Source organism: Chiloscyllium plagiosum, chromosome 25 (genome assembly GCF_004010195.1).
Source record: "Chiloscyllium plagiosum isolate BGI_BamShark_2017 chromosome 25, ASM401019v2, whole genome shotgun sequence".
NCBI lineage: Eukaryota > Metazoa > Chordata > Chondrichthyes > Orectolobiformes > Hemiscylliidae > Chiloscyllium > Chiloscyllium plagiosum.
Genome location: NC_057734.1, coordinates 13,739,686 through 13,758,911, shown reverse-complemented (window position 1 = coordinate 13,758,911; position 19,226 = coordinate 13,739,686). Strand labels below are relative to the sequence as shown.

The 19,226-nt window shown below is 39.7% G+C and overlaps 2 protein-coding genes across 2 annotated transcripts in view; both read right to left on the bottom strand.

Moving 5' to 3' along the window:
- The window catches only part of LOC122562585 (transmembrane protein 248-like), a 30,204-nt gene extending 28,259 nt beyond the window's left edge, over nucleotides 1-1,945 (bottom strand). Inside the window, exon 1 of the mRNA XM_043715547.1 lies at nucleotides 1,891-1,945. The gene's annotated coding sequence lies outside the window, so the exon portion shown is untranslated. The remainder of the gene's footprint in view (nucleotides 1-1,890) is intronic.
- Nucleotides 1,946-8,385: 6,440 nt separating this feature from the next.
- Nucleotides 8,386-18,948, bottom strand: rpl6 (ribosomal protein L6). Its single transcript, XM_043715546.1, has 7 exons — nucleotides 18,931-18,948; nucleotides 17,268-17,456; nucleotides 15,589-15,687; nucleotides 14,701-14,844; nucleotides 12,888-12,936; nucleotides 11,770-11,954; nucleotides 8,386-8,645 (listed from the first exon to the last, which is right to left on the bottom strand). Exons 2-7 carry the CDS (start codon nucleotides 17,454-17,456, stop codon nucleotides 8,493-8,495), a joined length of 819 nt encoding a protein of 272 aa, XP_043571481.1. The 5' UTR covers nucleotides 18,931-18,948; the 3' UTR covers nucleotides 8,386-8,492.
- Between the last annotated feature and the right edge of the window lie 278 nt (nucleotides 18,949-19,226).

Here is a 19,226-nt window from a genome sequence, read left to right as displayed (position 1 = left end):
AAAGGAATATCTTGACTAAGATTGTGTTATTTAAAATGTTTATGCAAACAAATGAAAAATATTTAAAGCACACTACACACATTATCTTATCTTCATACATGATCAATATCAAATACAATAGATGTCACTGAAGGTAATTTGTCTAGAGAAAGGCAATAGTAGGCATGGTGGCACAGCGGTCAGCTCTGCTGTCTCACAATACCAGGGACCCAGGTTCAATTCTAGCCTCAGGCAACTGTCTGTGTGGAGCTTGCACATTCTCCCAGTGTCTGTGTGGGTTTCCTCCCACAATCCAAAGATGTGCAGGTCAGGTGAATTGGCTATGCTAAATTGAGGTGCATTAGTCAGAGGTAAATATAGGGTAGGGGAATGAGTCTGGGTGGGTTACCCTTCAGACAGTCGGTGTGGACTTGTTGAGCCAAATGGTCTGTTTCCATACTGTACAGAATCTAATCTAATCAAAGAGGAAAATTCATTTACAAATGTTCACTTTTTAGTTTGCAGGTACAAAGATTACAAAACAGAATTATACAAAGTACCAAAAGGTACATGCACAAAAAACTGGTATGAGGAAGTTTACTTACATATCATAATCCTCATTCTTGAATTCTGCAATAGCATTATTTGTAAAACGTAAGGGCATTAAAGAAGTTTAGTATTTTAAACTCAGATGTTAGTAGCTCCAGAAGGGGCTTTGCAATAAGTTAGTCATAGTTTTAGAGTTGTACAATATGGAAGCGTAGCTTCAGTCCAGCTCGTCCATGCTAACTAGATGTCCTAAATTAATCTCGTCCTATTTGCCAGCATTTGGCCCATATCCCTCTAAACCTGTCCTATTCATGTACCCATCCAGATGCCTTTTAAATGTTGCAATTGTACCAGCTTCCACCACTTCCTCTAGCAGCTCATTCCATACACACACCATCCTCTGCGTGAGAAGTTGCACCATCAGATTCCTCTTTAAGCTTTCCTTGCATCTTAAACCTATGCTCTCTAGTTTGGATTCCCCTCCCTTGGTGAAAAAAATCCTTGGCTATTCATCCTATTCACTCCCCTCAAGATTTTATAAACTTCTATTTGTTTCTTATCTTTGAGGCACCCCCAAAAACAGGACAAAGCGAAGAAGCCATGGTTGGAGAATGCAGTTGGATAGTTCCATTGAGCTGGCTGATAGTGATGGATAGTGAAGATATCCATCTTAGTAAACACTCTTGACAGTCATTGAAACTACCACGATCAGATCCAAATGTAAACAGGAAACTTGAAAGAGCAGACTGTGGGATGATATTTGTGGGATACCATAAATGTGAGTTGGCAGTCAGCTGTTCTTAGTAAAACTTGTGGCCAAATGAACAAGTGTCACAATGACTTGGAGAAGTAAGGACTGTGAGCAAGTTCTCTCCTTAGAACTGAAAAAAAATCCGAACAACAGGGCGCAAAACTTTCTAACTTCAGGTTTGGATCTGTACCATTTCTTTCAAAACTGGTTAGTACTGCTGCCTCACAGCGCCAGGGACACGGGCTCGATCCCAGCCTCGGGCGACTGTGTGGAGTTTGCACATTCTCATGTCTGCGTGGGTTTCCTCCGGCTTCCTCCCACAGTCCAAAGATGTGCAGGTTAAGCGAGTTGGCCATAGTGTTCAGGGATGTGTAGCCTGGGTACATTAGTCAGGGCTAAATGGAGGGGAATGGGTCTGGGTGAGATACGCTGTGGAGGGTCGGCGTGGACTTCTTGGGCCAAATGGCCTGTTTCCACGCTGTAGAAATTCTATGAAAACATCTGAGGTAAGTTTAAGTCTCCGCCTCCCCCTGGACACCGGCTGTAGTCACCCTTTCCGATTGCCCCAGTTCCAGTCCCTGCCCAGCTCCCTTGCCTGCCATGTCACTCACCTCCGACGCTGCGCCAAGCAACCCGCCCGGAAGTCACCGCCACGACGTCTTACATCATGGCGCAGGAGAACCGGATATTGCGTCTCAGCACACACGTGGCGCTCGGCAGCTGTCACCCTGTCTCCAGGGGGGTGGGTCGGTGATGTGAAGTAGCAGCGAGCCGCATACCTCTGTCGGCAGATGGTACCTGTGCATTTGAGGCTTATTTCATTTCGGATTTCTAAAACTTTGCTTTTGGTACCATTCATTCAGTGCACGTTGTTTCTCCCCCTTAAAATGCTACACCGACTATTTGCAACTTCTGTTTTTTTTTCCCTGAGTGTCTTTGCATGTTTTATCGAGGACGGTGAATTATGCCATTGAGGGCTGGTTTTATATTATGTTTTTAAATTTGTCTTCAAGGACATCAGTATACTTTTTCCAGCCACTGATTTTAAGTTTCGAAATTAAAAGTCGCACAAGTTTATTTGGAAGTACTAGTTTTCAGATCGCTGCTCCTTCATCAGGAAACAGTCCGATGAAGGAGCAGCGAACTGAAAGTGAGTACTTCCAAATAAACCTGTTGGGTTACGGTGTTGTGTGATTTTTAACTTCGTCCACCCCAGTCCAAAACCAGCACGTACTTATCATTACTTTTTGACATCTGTCTTCCTAACAGAGACGAATAGAAGGGGCGACATCAGCAGTACTGGGGCTTGTGGCATGTTTCAGTGTTGTAGATGGCACAGGTTCAGACCTAGTTTTGAAAGTGTAGGCCCTATTAGAAGAATTGTCATACCTCTTGATTAGAGTCATAGAGATGTACAGCAAGGAAACAGACCCTTCGATCTAACACATCCATGCTGACCAGATATCCCAACCTAATCTAGTCCCACTTGCCAGCACATTTCCCTCCATACCATTCCTATTCATATACTCATCCAGATGACTTTTAAATGTTGCAATTGTACCAGCCTCCACCATCTGGCAGCTCATTCCATGCACATACGATCCTCTGCATGAAAAAGTTGACCCTTCGGTCTCTTTTGTTTTTTTCCTGTCTTACTCTAAACCTATGCCTCTAGTTCTGGACTCTCCCACCCCAAGGAAGAGACTTTGCCTATTTATCCAATCCATGCCCCTCATAATTTTATCCTCTATAAGGTCACCCCTCAGCCTCTGATGCTCCTGAGAAAACAGCCCCAGCCTATTCAGCCTCTCCCTATAGCTCAAATCCTCCAAGCCTGTAAATCTTTTCTGAACCCTTTCAAGTTTCACAACACCCTTCCAATAGGAAGGAGACCAGATTTGCATGCAATACTCCAAAAGTGGCCTAACCAATATCCTGTCCAGCCACATCTTAACCTAACTCCTGTACTCAATACTCTGACCAATAAAGGAAAGCATTCCACACGCCTCCTTCACTATCCAATCCACCTGTGTCTCCACTTTCAAGGAGCTATGAACCTGCACTCCAAGGTCTCCTTGTTCAGCAACACTCCCTAGGACTTTACCGTTAAGTGTATAAGTCCTGCTAAGATTTGCTTTCCCAAACTACAGCACCTCACATTTACTTAAATTAAACTCCATCTGTCACTCAGCCCATTGGCCCACCGTTATAATCTGAGGTAACTTTCTTCGCTGTCCACTACACCTCCAATTTTGGTGTCTTCAGCAAATTTACTAACTGTACCTCTTATGCTCACATCCAAACCATTTATATAAATGACGAAAAGAAGTGGACACAGCAACCATCTTTGTGGCACTCCACTGGTCACAGGACTCCAGTCTGAAAAACAACCCTCCACCACCACCCTCGGTCTTCTATCTTTGACCAGTTCTGTATCCAAATGACTAGTTCTCCCTGTATTCCAATGAGATCTAACCTTGCTAACCAGTCTCCCATGGGGAACCTTGTCAAACAATTTACTGAAGTCCATATAAATCATGTCCACTGCTCTGTCCTCATCAATCCTCTTTGTTACTTTTTCAAAAAAACTCAAGTCTGTGACACATGATTTCCCACACACAAAGCCATGTTGACTATCCCTAATCAGTCCTTGCCTTGCCAAATACATGCACATCCTGTCCCTCAGGATTCCCTCCAACAACTTGCCCACTACTGCCATAAGACTCACTGGTCTATAGTTCCCCGGGTTGTCCTTACTACCTTTTGTAAACAGTGGCACTACATTAGCCAACCTCCAGTCTTCTGGCACCTTGCCTGTGACTATCGATGATACAAATATTTCAGTAATAGGCCCAGCAATTACTTTCCTAGCTTCCCACAGAGTTCTAGGGTATACCTAATCAGGTCCTGGGGATTTATCCACCTCCATGCGTTTCAAGACACCCAGCACTTCCTCCTCTGTAATCTGGACATTTTTCAATATGTCACCATCTATTTCCCTACATTCTGTATCTTCCATGTTCTTTTCAACAGTAAATACTGTTGCAAAATACTTCATCAGGTAGTTGTATTAACTGATGTTATGAACCAGGCCAGACCCCCTCAAAACATTTCAAGACCCTAACCTTTCTGGTAGTTTTAAGCAGGTGAAAAGTAGATGTAGTGATGCAGCTGGCCCAACCACTGTTTTAAAACAGAATTTATTTACACACAAACAAAAGAGAACAGAATATAGAATAACACTACTTACTGAAAACCCAATCGACTCCATCGCAACCTAATGTTGCTGTACCAAATACTTGCAACATCCCTATAAAAAAGGTAAAATCCCTTGGCAAAAAAGGTAAAATCAAACAAAGATTCTTACAGGAGAGATGTCAGAGAAAGAATCAGCATGGAGCTATTTCTTTAACCAGCAGCCTCAAAAAATTGACTACTTGCTAAGACCAAACCAGGGTCTAAAAAAACCAGCCACTCCCCTTTCATTGTACAAGTTTTTTAAAACTTGAAAGCCTTTTCCTGATGCAGTACTTTAACTATAATCAAATTGGCCCTAAAACCCATGCAAAGCAGATACATCAGAATCCATGAGTTTACGACTCCCCTGGGAAAAAGTACGAAGGACAACCTAACCTTTTCAAGGAGCAGCATCATCACACTGAATATAAAGTATACTTCACTAACGTCAAGTGGTACAGCAGGTAAACAGCCCCTTCGGTCCAACCTGTCCATGCCAACCAAGTTTCCCAAACTAGTCTTACTCACCTACATTTGGCCCATGTCCCTTTAAACCTTTACTCAATTGTCATTATGCACTCTTTAAAAAACATGCCGTAGAGTTTTAATTGCAAATATGAAATTTTCAATTTGTTTTAGAGGAGCTCACAAAATGAAGCAAATCTGAGATGAATTCAGGATATTAGTCAGGAGTAAAGATGATGACATAATATGATCTTAACAGAAAATAGTGAATAATTGACAAGAAATCAACTGCCCGTAGGAAGTGATGTCACTCATTACTGACTTTTGAAGAAACCAAATCAGGAATTATGCAGACATCAAAGATTGACAATAAACTGGTCACAGTTGCCAGTAAGGGTTAATAAGACTTCATTCTGAGGGCATCCTCTTATGGTGCAGAGGAACAGTCCCTACCCATATTCCACCTGCTCCAGAAGTGTGTAATAACATCTCTAAACAGTTTGATTAGAAAAACTGGTCAAATGTTTTTTTCAAAACTGAGTTGCGACACTTCCAGATACAAAATAAAGTGGAAAGAAAGTACTGTGGCTGTTATGACACTACGTAGCGTCTCTGTCTTTGAGCCAGGAGGCCTGGGTTCAAGTCCCACCTGCTCCAGAGGTGTGTAACGACGATTATAACTAGGATGGTTAGAAAAAAAATTAAATTGGCCTGATTCTTAATGGTTTGGTGTGCGAGAAGCAAGATAAAAATTCAAAACAAAAAGACCTGCACCTAGTCACCCAGCATTGTAAACTGGCACCATTAAGTGGACAGATTGAAATAACACTGCTTTTATAAAAGTATCATTTATTTTGTACTTGTAATAAAATTAATTATGAAAACATTCCTTCAAAGGTTTTGTAACTATTTAGGACTAGCTAACTTTTAGATCAGTGCTACAGTCTATAACTGTAATTAAGGTTTCACAATTCAAGTGAATCCCACAATCTTGTGGTACAAGTGATAAGATAGAGCACAAAGTGTGTTACCAACCTGCATATTCAGATCCAGAATTTAGTATATCTGAACTGCAGAAGGCAGATTATTAAATAGATCTGCTGTTAAATTTCTGGTATTTACTATCCAATTCTGAACAGCACTTTTGTCATGCACCAATCTCTGAAAATCAAGTTGATTACAGAGACTTGAGAACCAAGGAAATCTTTAGTAACAATCTCAAGATCCAATACCAGAAGCAGGAACAGTTATTGAAAAATCCATGTTCCATTGGGATCCTCCAATATATTACACAAATCTGTGTTAGGATCATAAGACAAAGATATTAAGGGAAGGTCAATACCAAGTCAACTTTATATAGAGTAATTTGATACACGAGTGAAGTCCAAAGTATTCCAGGAGATTGCTTCAGGTATTTTCACGCACTAATGGCATTTGGAACCATAAACACACAAGAGGATCACTTTGTATTGAAGATAATTCTACAAGCTAAATCACCAGAGTGGCCTGATAAGGTATGAGGCAACCTTGCTTTTTTAAAAAAAAATCATGATTAAACTGCAGTTTTAACTGAAGAGCAGGACCCTTCCACATCTTCACTTGTTAACAATCTAGACACATCTCTTATGCAACTCCAGAGAACTATTTTCCTTCATAGAATCCACACCATAATCAAACAAATACTGCATTGTTTTGGAAACTCAGTCATGACTGAACTGGTGTCAGATTTTTTAAAAAAGCATACATTTGACCTAAGGGTATTTAAATAATTATTAAAATGTGCCGGATGTCCAAACTACCCACTACAATGTCAACTGCAGATAAATATATTGTTTTGTAATTCAATGCAGGGAACTAAACAGCAAGTCATATCAAAATGTTGAATCACTGAACAAGAGATGGTCAAATGCGATATGTTGATCAAATTGAATAGGCTATTGAAAAACTCTTGCCCAAGACATGAAGGCAAGTACTAGTTAAAATAGATAACTTGTTCTATTTTGATTATTCTTAAATTAACTTTGGCCTATCATGCATCACATTTTCCTCACTATATTTGCATTATAAATTCCAATGTCCAAATTTATAAAGAATGGGATACTTGTGGATATAAGTTTGCTCGCTGAGCTGTAAAATTTGTTTTCAGACGTTTTGTCACCATATTAGGTAACATCTTCAGTGAGCTTTCAGATGAAGCCCTGCTAATGTTTCCTGCTTTCTATTTGTATGTTTAAATTTCCTTGGGCAGATGACATTATTTCCTATTGCAATGTCATTTCCGGTTCCTTTTTCCTCAGTGGGTTGTACATGGGATCCAAGTCAATGTGTTTGTTGATAGAGCTCAGTTTAGAATTTCATGCTTCTAGGAATTCTCATGTGTCTGTTTGGCTTGTTCTAGGATTGATGTGTTGTCCTAGTCGAAGCAGTGTCCTTCCTTATCTGTATGTAAGGATACTAGTGAGTGGGTCATGTCGTTTTGTGGCTAGTTGATGTTCATGTATCCTGGTGGCTAGTTTTCTGCCTGTTTGTCCAATGTAGTGTTGGTTACAGTTCTTGCACGGGATTTTGTAAATTACATTAGTTTTGCTTGTTGTCTGTATAGGGTCTTTCAAGTTCATTAGCTGCTATTTTAGTGTTGGTGGGTTTGTGGACTACCATGATGCCAAGGGGTCTGAGTAGTCTGGCAGTCATTTCCAAGATGTCTTTAATGTAGGGGAACTGGCTAGAGTTTCTGGACATGTTTTGTGTGCCCGTTTGTTTGCTGCTCAGAAATCAGCAGGCTGTGTTCAAAGGGTATTGAATACACTGTATAGGCGATTTTCCTCTGTTCTGCATAGTTCCTCTACTGCAGTGTGTGGTGGCTCATTGAAATAATGTTCTAATGCAGCTTTGTCTATCAACAAGCATATTGACTGGGACCCCGTTTACCAACATCTAAGAAAAAGAACAGAAAATGACATCACCAGAGGAATTGATGTCACACAGGAAGGACATCACCAACCCAAGGAAACGCAAACATAAATAGAAAACGGGCAACACCATCAGTGCTTCATTTGGAGGCTCACTGAAGATGTTACCTAGTATGGTGACGAAACATCTGAAAATGAACCTTCCAGCTCAGCATGCAAACCTACATCCAGAACCTCAAGCTGAGCTACAAATCTTCTCAAAACTCACTAATGGAATACTTGGTTTTAAAATAGGAGAAACAATGGCATCCATACAACCTGGTTCAAAATATTCTCCACTCTCAATTTCCACTATTTAAAAGACTAAACCTGGGTTCAGGGTAAAGTGACTGTAGCCAATAGCTTGGGTGTCCTAATTTAAGTCTTATTTGCATATTTTATGATACATTGCAATATGCACGTAAACATTATGTTAATATAAACCTAAACTCAGTCTGAAAAAACAAATCAAGAACACTTTTATTGTTGCATTTCATATACAAGAACAGGAGCCAGTGATGCTGAAATCCCAATTTTAATAAGTGTCTCTCTTCACAACATGCTCAAAAGATTAATTTATGTGGGTACACCCCTTTCGACAGATAGAACATGGAGTGAAGGTAGCCACGGAGCTGTGGAGTCTTTTTAACAATGGGTAGGATTTGGGAATCAACAGTCTTCTGGTCGTCCTTCCGCTGTTCTGTTAGCTGATATTTCTGTGAAAACAGAAGGTTCAAAGGTGAGTCAGAGCAAAATTTCTAAGATGGAATCACTAGAATTTGGTAATCACTCCTAGAACAAAAAGTCATATTACGAAGTGACTATTGAACTCAATCAAATTATATATTTTGCCTCCCAAACATTATAGCATTGGAGCCAAAGGCAAAGATTTTGCTGCTATGTGAGATAATGAACTGAGGTGTTAATGTAAAACATTGCAGTATTTATATGAACTGCTTAACATTATGAACTAAGGCCCTTCACAGATACTGTATTATAAAATAAGATACTGAAATACAGATATTAGAATGGAAAACCAAAAAAGTTTCTTCAATAGGTATCAAGGAATGCCTTGAAAGAGGAAGAGAGATAGTAAAAGAGATCAAGGAGCACTTAAAATATGCTAACATAGAGCAACCTTTCCTCAAAGCATATTGCTGCAGCTGAATGCTCTGCCACTAATAATTCAGGTTTTGTCTGAAACTGCGGAATGAGTAAATTTCAGATAGCAAATAAGATAATTCTGGATGAAATCACCAGCCAGACCTGGAAATACATCACTGTTCCTTCAGTGTCACTGGGTCAAAATCCTGGATCTCTCGTGTTGTGGATGTACTTGCATCCAAATGAACAGCAGTGGCTCAAGACAACAGCTCACCACCCACCCTTTCAAGGCCAACTAGGGATGGACACCAAGTGCTGGCACAGCCAGCAACATTCACACCCAGCGAGTGAACATTTTCAAAAAAATTACAACAAGGCTTCAAAGCCTCAACAATACTCTACCCAAGTGGCAACTTTTATTCTAACTTTGTTGGCCAAGTGAACACAAATCAGATTTGAGGCACCTGAATTGTTAAACAAGCTATTATAAAACTAATGACAAAATCAAAAGAATTTTCAATCGCATTTGAGCTCATAAAAAATATTCTTCATCCAGCAATTTCTAAACATCTCAGTCAGCAAAATGGAATTTTCCAATATACACTCAAATTGATGAGATCAGCAGCAGTCTTCTCATTCATAAGACAATGGCTTCTGTGTTACAAGATGAAGAATGCTACTATTACATCAATTTAATTGCAAATTGATGCAAAATCCATTTACTCAAATTGTTAAGACATATTCAAGTTAAAATGTTAATTCTCTGTCCAAAGATACTTCAGATCCTAATACAGATGTTCCTATACACACACATTTAAAAGAGCAAGTTGTTAATTTAAATCTTCACACTACATCCCAAGGTACTTCAGCTACTGGTGTATCATTTAAAAACTCTGTTCACCCTTGTAATTGGGAAGTGGAGCAGAATTACAAAATATTTAACAGTTATTATTGAACACCAGAGACTCTTTCACCCTGGCTCATCAGTTGAGAGGGGAGATAGTATTTAACAAACCAGTAATGGCATATAGCAAACTACCTAAATGTTAGTTCAGATTAAGTGCTCACAGCTCCTAAGTGGGCTTAAATCCACAATTTTCCAACAGTCATAAGATGCTACTATTGAATAAAGTTGAAACTACATCAGAGACATATTAAAATCAGCTATAAAGTGGAGATAAATAAATCACTAGGACAAATTGTAAATCAAAACACCTGAAAATGGTTCATCTTTGATTCCAAGTCATCCATCTCAATCTACTTGGCTTGAAATATACTAACTTCAGCACACCTCTCTCGCAAGAGATTGTTATCATTTTTTATATGTTTTTGTTTTGGTGGCATTTCTAGATTCAGATCACCCCCAAGTGAATGTTCTCAAACTACTGGGATAAATCAATCATAGTTTTGTCAGTCAACTCAGGCCCACTGAGCATCACGGAATGAAGACGATTCACTGGGTCGAGAATGCTGTTACTATAGCAAGCAAAAATTGTACCAGATCATCGTTGAAGTCAACTTCTGACACAGAGTGTAGCTTGCAACCCAAATTATCACGAGGTACCTGCAGTTCCCAATTATAAAACAACGTAATCTTCCTGTTTAGGTTGGTTACAAGGCAGAAATGAATAAACAAAAATACAACCATGAATGCATTCCCAAATTAAAAGATATATCTCCATACCATGTTTTATAAACTTGAAATATGTTACTGCATTTCACTGATAGAGCTTTAAATGCACATGGTTGCAATAAAAAAATCTGGCAATCAAACTGAACATAGCAAGTTCCCATAAACAGCAAAATATTTTAACAGGGATAATATTTGCTAGAGATGAGAAAGATCCAGTTAACCTTCTTCAAAGTAAGCCACAAGATTGTTTACCTTCACAGGTGGGAGTCTTGGTTTAAAGCTCAAAGTGAAATGCTGAGTGCTGCACTGAAGTGCCAAATTTAGAGTTGTGTCAAAATCTCTGCATTACCGGAGTTATCCAGGTATGAATTACATACAAATTCAATGCACAATGTGCAAAGAAAATTTGAGTGTCTCCCTGCCCTTTGTTTTTTAAAAAATACAAATATTTTGGCATTTGTCATATATACCACAGAAGTTGAGCTCCAAACATCAGCTAAAGCTCAAGAGTTCAATATTGTTACTGTCAGACAGCTGCACTGACCACTCAGTAGAGCAGCAAGATGGTCTTTCCAATCAATCTGCAGCAAGAATGATTACTTAAAGATGAAACAGTGGTGCGGAACTACATTGAACTTGTATATCAAGAGAAGCTTAACCATACCTAACTGCCATTGACAAAGGGGAGATAACAGCAAATAACTCAATGCTTAAATCACAGACAACTCCAACCAGCAACAATGAAAGGGAGCGTACAAGTATGGCAAGAGTAGAATATCAGTTCAATAATTCTATACATTTTCCTAAAGGAATTGGAAAATAATCAAAAGAGGAAAAAAAAAAAATCAAGGCTTTAGGGTACGGACAGAGGAATAACTAGCTGATTAGCTATTACAAAAGCTATTACAAAGACACTGAGTCAAATATCCTCATTTGGTGCTGTTACCACTCTCTGGGCAAGCTATGTAATGCAGAAAAGCTTCAGGTAGCAGAATGTAGACAAAAATATTACAACTGAAATATTCTAAACAAAGAGGCAACAAAATACTATAATGTCAAGGGATTAAATGAGGCGAAGTATCAGAATGTAGTGCTCTCTCTACCTCTTTCTCAGTATCAAAGATCTCGCCCTCCTGGTGCTTGGGCCTGCGCAGCCGCTTCTTCTTGAAGTAGGAGTCAGTCAGGTGTTTGGGAATTTTTACACCCGAGAGGTCAATCTTTGTTGATGTTGCAATGACAAATTTCTGATGAACCCTACGCAATGGGACACGGTTGAGAACGAGAGGACCTACAAAAAAAATGCAAGAGGAAATCAGAAAACAACCCACAGCAGCAGATACATCAACACAGAGCAAACAGAAAAGGTATGCAAAGATCATTGCGAATTTCTTTTACGGGGTTAATCACTTCACTTTACTATCCACACAGAAAATTCCAGGCAAATTAATTTCGAGTATATTGACTGTTCATTGACACCAGTGGTGATTTTTAATGCTCATGAGGTTCTTCACTTTGGTCAAAATACATCATAGCAAATTTCAAGCAAATTAACATCATCAGTTCAAAGAATGCACCTCACCACCATCTTCGAGGGCAGTGGGATACGGTGGCTCAGTCAATGACAGTGATACCCACATCTCAAATTAACAGAAAAGCACAAAAGACCCTTCCCGTCTGGTTTGTAGCCTTAGCCAAAGACTACCGTACAGGACAAGGTTCTCAAAATACATTACCATTAATGTGAAACATATTGCAAGTAGTTCCAACAAGAGGCAGGTTTGTTTTCAGCAGTTCTGTAACACTACACAATCTTTAAAAAAGTGTGAAAACACTTAAAACGAATAAATCAAGTGGCAAGCAGAGTGGAAACAAAAGTATAACTTGCAATGAGTGTCTCTGTTGGGAAATATGATTATTGTTGTATGAAAACATGAGGGAAATTTAGACAAAAAAAAGTGTTAAGCACAGGCAGAATTAGTTTACAGTTGCAGAACATGTTACAAGTTGGAACACGAGTGTAGGGAAAAAGAAACTGCAACTATGAACATGAATACCAAAGTTCTGCAAATAAAAACATCTAAGGAAAACACAATGGCAGATTCAATATATGTACAGCATGATGAAACATATCACAACCCAATCAATCCCAAACTCAGCTCTACTCTGCCTCCCCAACAGATGCAATTTAAGTGAAAACAACTTTAAGAGGAACCTTACTCACCAGTCACCAGTAACAGGCCACTATCAAGCTGCTTCAGGAAAACCACACGCTGCAAAGAAAAGAACAGTGAAAAATTAATCTTCATCAAAATGATTGTCTATAACCTAATTATCTGTTAATAGTATAGATATTTGCCCTACAGATACAAGCAGCTCAACTTAATAAATGGGAAAAAGCAGGAAAACTAAAGCCAACACAGCATGGATGTTGAGCAAAATAAAGAATCTAAACAAAAAAAAGGTGTATGAGGTATGACAGATGGATTCTGCAAACAAGAACCAGACCAAATTGAGAAAGTATAAGGAAAGTGAACAGACAAAAAATAAAGGTCAAGGACAGAATGACAACAGAACTGTAGTTACACAACAGAAACCAAAAATCACTCCTTAGCATGAATTATTACACATAGTATGAGATGGGTCAGGACCTATTAAGGACAAAGTGCTCTGTGCTAACAGGCTGAAATAGTTAATGAGTACTTTGTATCAATATTTACCGATAAAGAGAATGCTGACCAAATATCAGTGACAGCCAACATAGAAGAGGCAATGGGCACAGTAAAATAAAAAATCAATAGGTAGAGAAAATAGAGAAGATAGAGAGGCTGGCTATGCTTTGAGAGGATAGCCTTTCTACCTTGGATGGTTGGTATCCTAAGCTTTTAAAAGGGAAGTGGGGACAGTGATAGCAGAAGAGCTTGCCAATATTAAATTGGTGCAACAAGATTGGACAGTGACAAATAGGGCCACTTTATTGAAGGGAAAGTGAGGACTGCAGATGCTGGAGCTTTATTTCACCACTTTATTGAAAAAAAGTATAAGCACAGAACATAGAACAGAACAGGCCCCTTCAGCCCTCAATGTTGTGCTGACCTTTTATCCAACTCTAGGGTCAAACTAACCCACATTACCTTCATTTTATATTCATCCATGTGCCTACCCAAGAGTTGCTTAAGTGTTCTTAATGTATCTGACTCTATTACCATGAATATTCATAGTTACTACAGGCCAGTAATATCAAGGCCAATGTCGGGCACGGAACTAAAACAATAGTCACGGAAAGAGTTAACAGGCTCTTGGGGAGGTTTTAACTAAAGATAGCCAGCATGGATTTGTAAAAGACAGATTGTGTTTGACCAACCTAATCTGTTTTTTTTAAAAGCATACAGCAAACATTGAAGGATATACAACAAATCTTGTCTGTATGAAGTTTTAAGGAAGTGGTTGACAGGGCACCACTCAAAGCTAGTTAATAAAATTGAGCTTCAAAGAATAGAAGGATCATTTTCAGCTTGGTTAAAAAAAACTTACAGACAAGAAACAAGTTGTGCTAACTGTTTTTCAGACTGGTAGGTAGTATATGTTTGATTTTCCTTAATGGCCAGTGTTCAGAGCACTGTTTTTGTTTTCAATATATAAATCACCCTGATGCTGGAATACAATAAAGATTCAAATGTTGTTCATGATAACGAATTTGGATGCATAATAAACAGAGGATAACAGCAATTAACTTCAATGGGACTGAGATAATAGAATAGGCAGGCAAGTGTTAGTTGCAATTAAGAGCATGGTGTTGGTACTGCTCTACAGGACTCTGAAGAGACAGAGGACAGTTGCAGATATATGAGCATTGATCTTTAAAGTCAAGTGGGTAGCAATGCAAAATAAAATGTAACTGGATTGCTCTAGAGTTTGCATGGATGTGATATGCAAAATGGTTTTCTTCCGTACCCGAACAACTGTATCCCATCTATGATGTTCACTGTAGTTACAAACATGGAAATAAAAAGTGTCAATCCGGAGACCCATCTCACCTTACATCTGTGGCGACCAGTAAGTATGATGAGCACTGTCCCTGGGGTGATGGATGCACGAAGATGCCTTTTGTGCTGGCTGAAAGGTTTGTTACCATGGCTAATTCTTTTGCGAGGGACATCTTCAGTGGGGTAATAGCGTGGCTGGAAAAGCAAATAAGTACAAAGATATTGCCTTCTAAAGAGTAAAATATATAACTAGATTCAAGAAAATTCTTAATGGAGATGGTGTACACTTCTCTTCACAAAACAGACATTTCATTCTGGTTGTGCAATCAAACTCTCTAAAAATGTTCAATTTGATCAATATTGAACATTTCAGCAATAAACAAACTGGAACTTTAGCCTTCTGAATTTGACCAGCTTTTAAAATGAAACTTTATCCAGCAACGCTGAGCTGATTTTTTTCCCTGCTGTGTGATCACCATCAGTTCTCAGTAGCTTGCTCTTGTCGCCATCTGTCAGCAGGTTCCATCACAGCAAGAGAATTACACCAAAGCCCAGCATCACCAGATAATTGAAGATGCAGTCAATACAGATTGCTGGACAACAGGCAACCCCTACAACCCCTTGCCAAGCTGGAACAAAATAGTTTAGAACACTGTTTTGAAAGTTAGCAACCAAATAAACCCACCAAGCTACTGATAGAGAACAGATAATAGTAACATAGTGCTGCAGAGCAATTATGTCAGGATTGTTATTTGGAAAGAGAACGCCAAGAACCATGCAACTCTAATACAGAATGGCTGTACATCAGTCTCTCTTATTTGGATGAAAAATAAAATCACTAGAGTACATCAAGGAATGTCAAAGTCTCAAACTCAAAATTAGCTGCATATTCCACCTCTCTCAAAACATTTTTAAAAGCTCAAGAGGAAGAAAGATTACCATTTTACGGATTTTGACAACACGAGTACCACCATTTTTGTCTCCTCCAACAGGCTTGGTAATTGAAAAGGGAGTCTTTTCCTTCAACTTCTTCTCAATCTGAAAAGCAAAGAGGTCAACTTTTAAACTTTCTTATTTTGTAATGTGTTACACCACATGCTATGAAATCCCAATTTCTATTACTAGCAATGAACAGAAAATCGAGGCAAGAGTACACCACTTGGACCACTGAGCTTGCTCTACCATTCAATGTGACCACTTTATTTTTTCTCCTGTATCTTTGACATCTTTAGCTTATACTTATTTCGTGACTTTGCCTCTACAGATTCCACTGATAATTGCACAGGATTACAACCCCAAGTTAGATGGCTTATCCAGAGACAGTGACCTCTTGTTAGGCCCTCTATGGCCAGGGGGAACATCATTCTGACATCACGTGCGTCCAGCCAAATTCAAGCACCACTGAATAGCAGCCCAGTGAAATCAATCTGTGCTAATACATCAAACTTGACACTCCAGGAATCAATATAGTTAGCCTTTGCTGGACACCCTCTATGAAAAGTATATTTTTTTAATGCAAGGAGACCAAAATTGCATATGATACTCCAGATGTGTGGTCTTACCAGGGCCTTCTGCAGCTAGTTAGGCTTCCTTGCTCCTGTACTCAATCCACCCTATAAAGACTGACATACCATGCATCTTCCTTACTGCTTGCAGCACCTGCACACTTATTTTCAATGACCAATGAACAAGAACATCCAGGCCTCTTTGCACCTCAATCTTTCCCCATCCAATCTATTACAATTTGCATAGTTCACCACCTTTGTGTTTTTTCCCTCCAAAATGGGCAATTTCACATTTATGTACGTTATACAACAACATCTGCCATGTATTTGGTCAGTCATTCAACTTGTCCAAATTCCCCTGAAGTTTCTTTACACCCTCCTCACCACTCATACTCACCTAGTTTTGCACTGACAGTAAATTCAGAAACATTAAGTGGTTCCCTCACCCAAATTGTTGGAATAGATTTTAAATAACTTTAAAAGAACAGGTGACCATAAGACTTAGGCATAGAAGTAAGCCATTCAGCCCATCAAGTGTGCACCACCATTCAATGACATCATAGCTGACTGCTCTAAAACCCCTTTCCTTCCTTTCCCCCCATAACTGTTGGCTCCTTTACAGATTTTAAAAATGCTTATTTCAGCCTTGAATACACTAAGCCTCAACAGCCGGCTGTGGTAAAGAAATTCCTCCTCAGGAATGTGTGACCCCTTATTGAGGTTTAGATTAGATTAGATTACAGTGTGGAAACAGGCCCTTTGGCCCAACAAGTCCAAACCAACCCTCCGAAGAGCAACCCATCCAGACCCATTCCCCTACATTTACCCCTTCACAATACGGGCAATTTAGCATGGCTAATTCACCTAATCTGCACGCAGACACAGGGAGAATGTGCAAACTCCACACAGACAGTTGCCCGTGACGGGAATTGAACCCGGGTCTCTGGCGCTGTGAGGCAGCGGTGCTAACCACTGTGCCACCACTGGTCCTAGACGCTCCACGTTTTTGCATTTAGGTGAATGCACTTCATTGCCAATTGCTACATTTGTATGTCTTCCTCAACGTACATTCGCAAACTTCGAGGTCATATTGAAAACCTTGTCTTTCCTTACCTTTGTCTCAGGAGCTTTATATTTTCGCTTGTACATGGCTCTCCTGGTATACATGGCAGAGCGGGAAAATCTGCCAATGCCCCGAGCCAGCACAGGGTTACGGCTACAGCGGTGACGTGGTTTTTTCTTTTTCTCTTCCGCCATTGGTTCTTTCTTCTCTCCCGCCATCGGCTCCTTCTCTCCCGCCATCTGCGAAAAGTTACACTTTAAAAGTAAGTTTGTGCATATGGTGGTTTGAACGTGTAGACCAATACCTCAGTACAGAGCTGAAAATGTGTTGCTGGAAAAGCACAGCAGGTCAGGCAGCATCCAAGGAGCAGGAGAATCGACGTTTTGGGCATGAGCCCTTCTTCAGGAATATTCCAGCAACACATTTTCAGCTCTGATCTCCAGCATCTGCAGTCCTCACTTTCTCCTACAATACCTCAATACAAACAACATAGACAAGGTGAAGTTTCAAATTTAAGTTCCAGTGTGCTCAAACTGTCCTGATGCATTAAAGCAAAGTATACCAAAACATCTGACAAGATTTAATACACCAAGATCAGACAAATCACACAACCGCGTAACCAATTGTGAATCAAACAGTAAATAATGTGCCAACTGGTCATGAATACTGCCATCTAAAATTTGAGGTACCACAAACATTATTCTCGAAGGAACATTTTTGGAGGTCAGTGGGTTGTTACACTTCACCTCTGTCATAAACTGTTAACAGAAACCAAAAACAAACAGGAGTGGGCCAAACAGCCCTTTGATTCAGTACAGTCATGGCTGATTATCCAAGTCATGATGTGGAGGTGTGTGTGTGTGTGTGTGTGTGTGTGTGTGTGTGTGTGTTGGACTGGAGTGGATAAAGTCAAAAAATCACGACATCAACTTTCTCCCCTAACCCTTTGATCTTTTTAAGCCCCAAGAACGAACTAATCTAATGGAAACAGCTGTCACTGTTTTGCACATTGAGTTTAGTATTTAATCAATTAATTCCCACAGCATCTCTTCCACACAGAGATATGTATCCACCTGTAAAATCTTGCTGCATAGATCTCAAAGTTCAACATAAGCGTCCAGACAATGTAGTGGACAATATAAAGATACTGTTGACATAACTTGCAAGGGAAATACACTTGATCAATGCGATTGATTAATTAGTGTCAATTACTAGTTAAGGTTGAAAACTAGGACGAAACAATCACACAAATACCTTAGAATAGTTCACTGAAATATCTATATATTCGGAACAACAGATCAACCAACGGGGTTAATTTTATTAAAATAACACCCTGGACAAGAAGTTGGATAAACCGGTTCCAATGACACTTTCACAAAAATTCTAAGAGCTGATACAAAGCTTGTGGCGTCACTAATCCAGATATTTTCATAACGTTTCCACCACATCAGAAACATTAAGAATATTTATATGCGCCACTGCCAAACCAGCAGTCACACCGTCAAACTCCATGCATTAAGACTCTCAAGCTCCTAGTTGCTCCACTCTTTCCAACAGGCCTCATCCCTTAAATAGCGTTAACTCCTTCGCCCTTCCAGTCACAGAAGTTTCTAATACAGCACAAAATCTCAGAAACCGCCATTACACCACCGTGCTCTGTCGGTTTTCCCGGGTCTGGAACAGAAATCACCACAAACATCATTGAACAACCACCTCAACTGGAAATTGGGAGTAATCCGAGTAGCTGAAACACTATATTATTTTTTTGGAGTGGTGCTAGTTATGGAAAAGATTTCCCGACTCCGATGGATGCTGATTTTTCTACCGACTACTTCATTCAATAAACGCCGCCATTCCTACCTTGTCACAGAAAGGAGGGCTGAACATCCGGAACACGTTGGTATAAGCCGTTAATGAAACGTCACTTAACTTCCGCCTGGGCCTGCACAGCACTATGGGAGTCGTAGTCAATGCCTTTAAACCATGGAATGGAATTCTGCAGTTAACCA

Coding starts and splice junctions, on each gene's coding strand:
- rpl6 (XM_043715546.1), bottom strand. CDS start 17,456: ATGGCGGGAGAGAAGGAGCCGATGGCGGGAGAGAAGAAAGAACCAATG. Junction 14,845..15,588: donor TTGTCAAAATCCGTAAAATG/GTAATCTTTCTT, acceptor TTGCTTTTCCAG/CCACGCTATTACCCCACTGA. Junction 11,955..12,887: donor TGGCCTGTTACTGGTGACTG/GTGAGTAAGGTT, acceptor TTTTTTTTGTAG/GTCCTCTCGTTCTCAACCGT.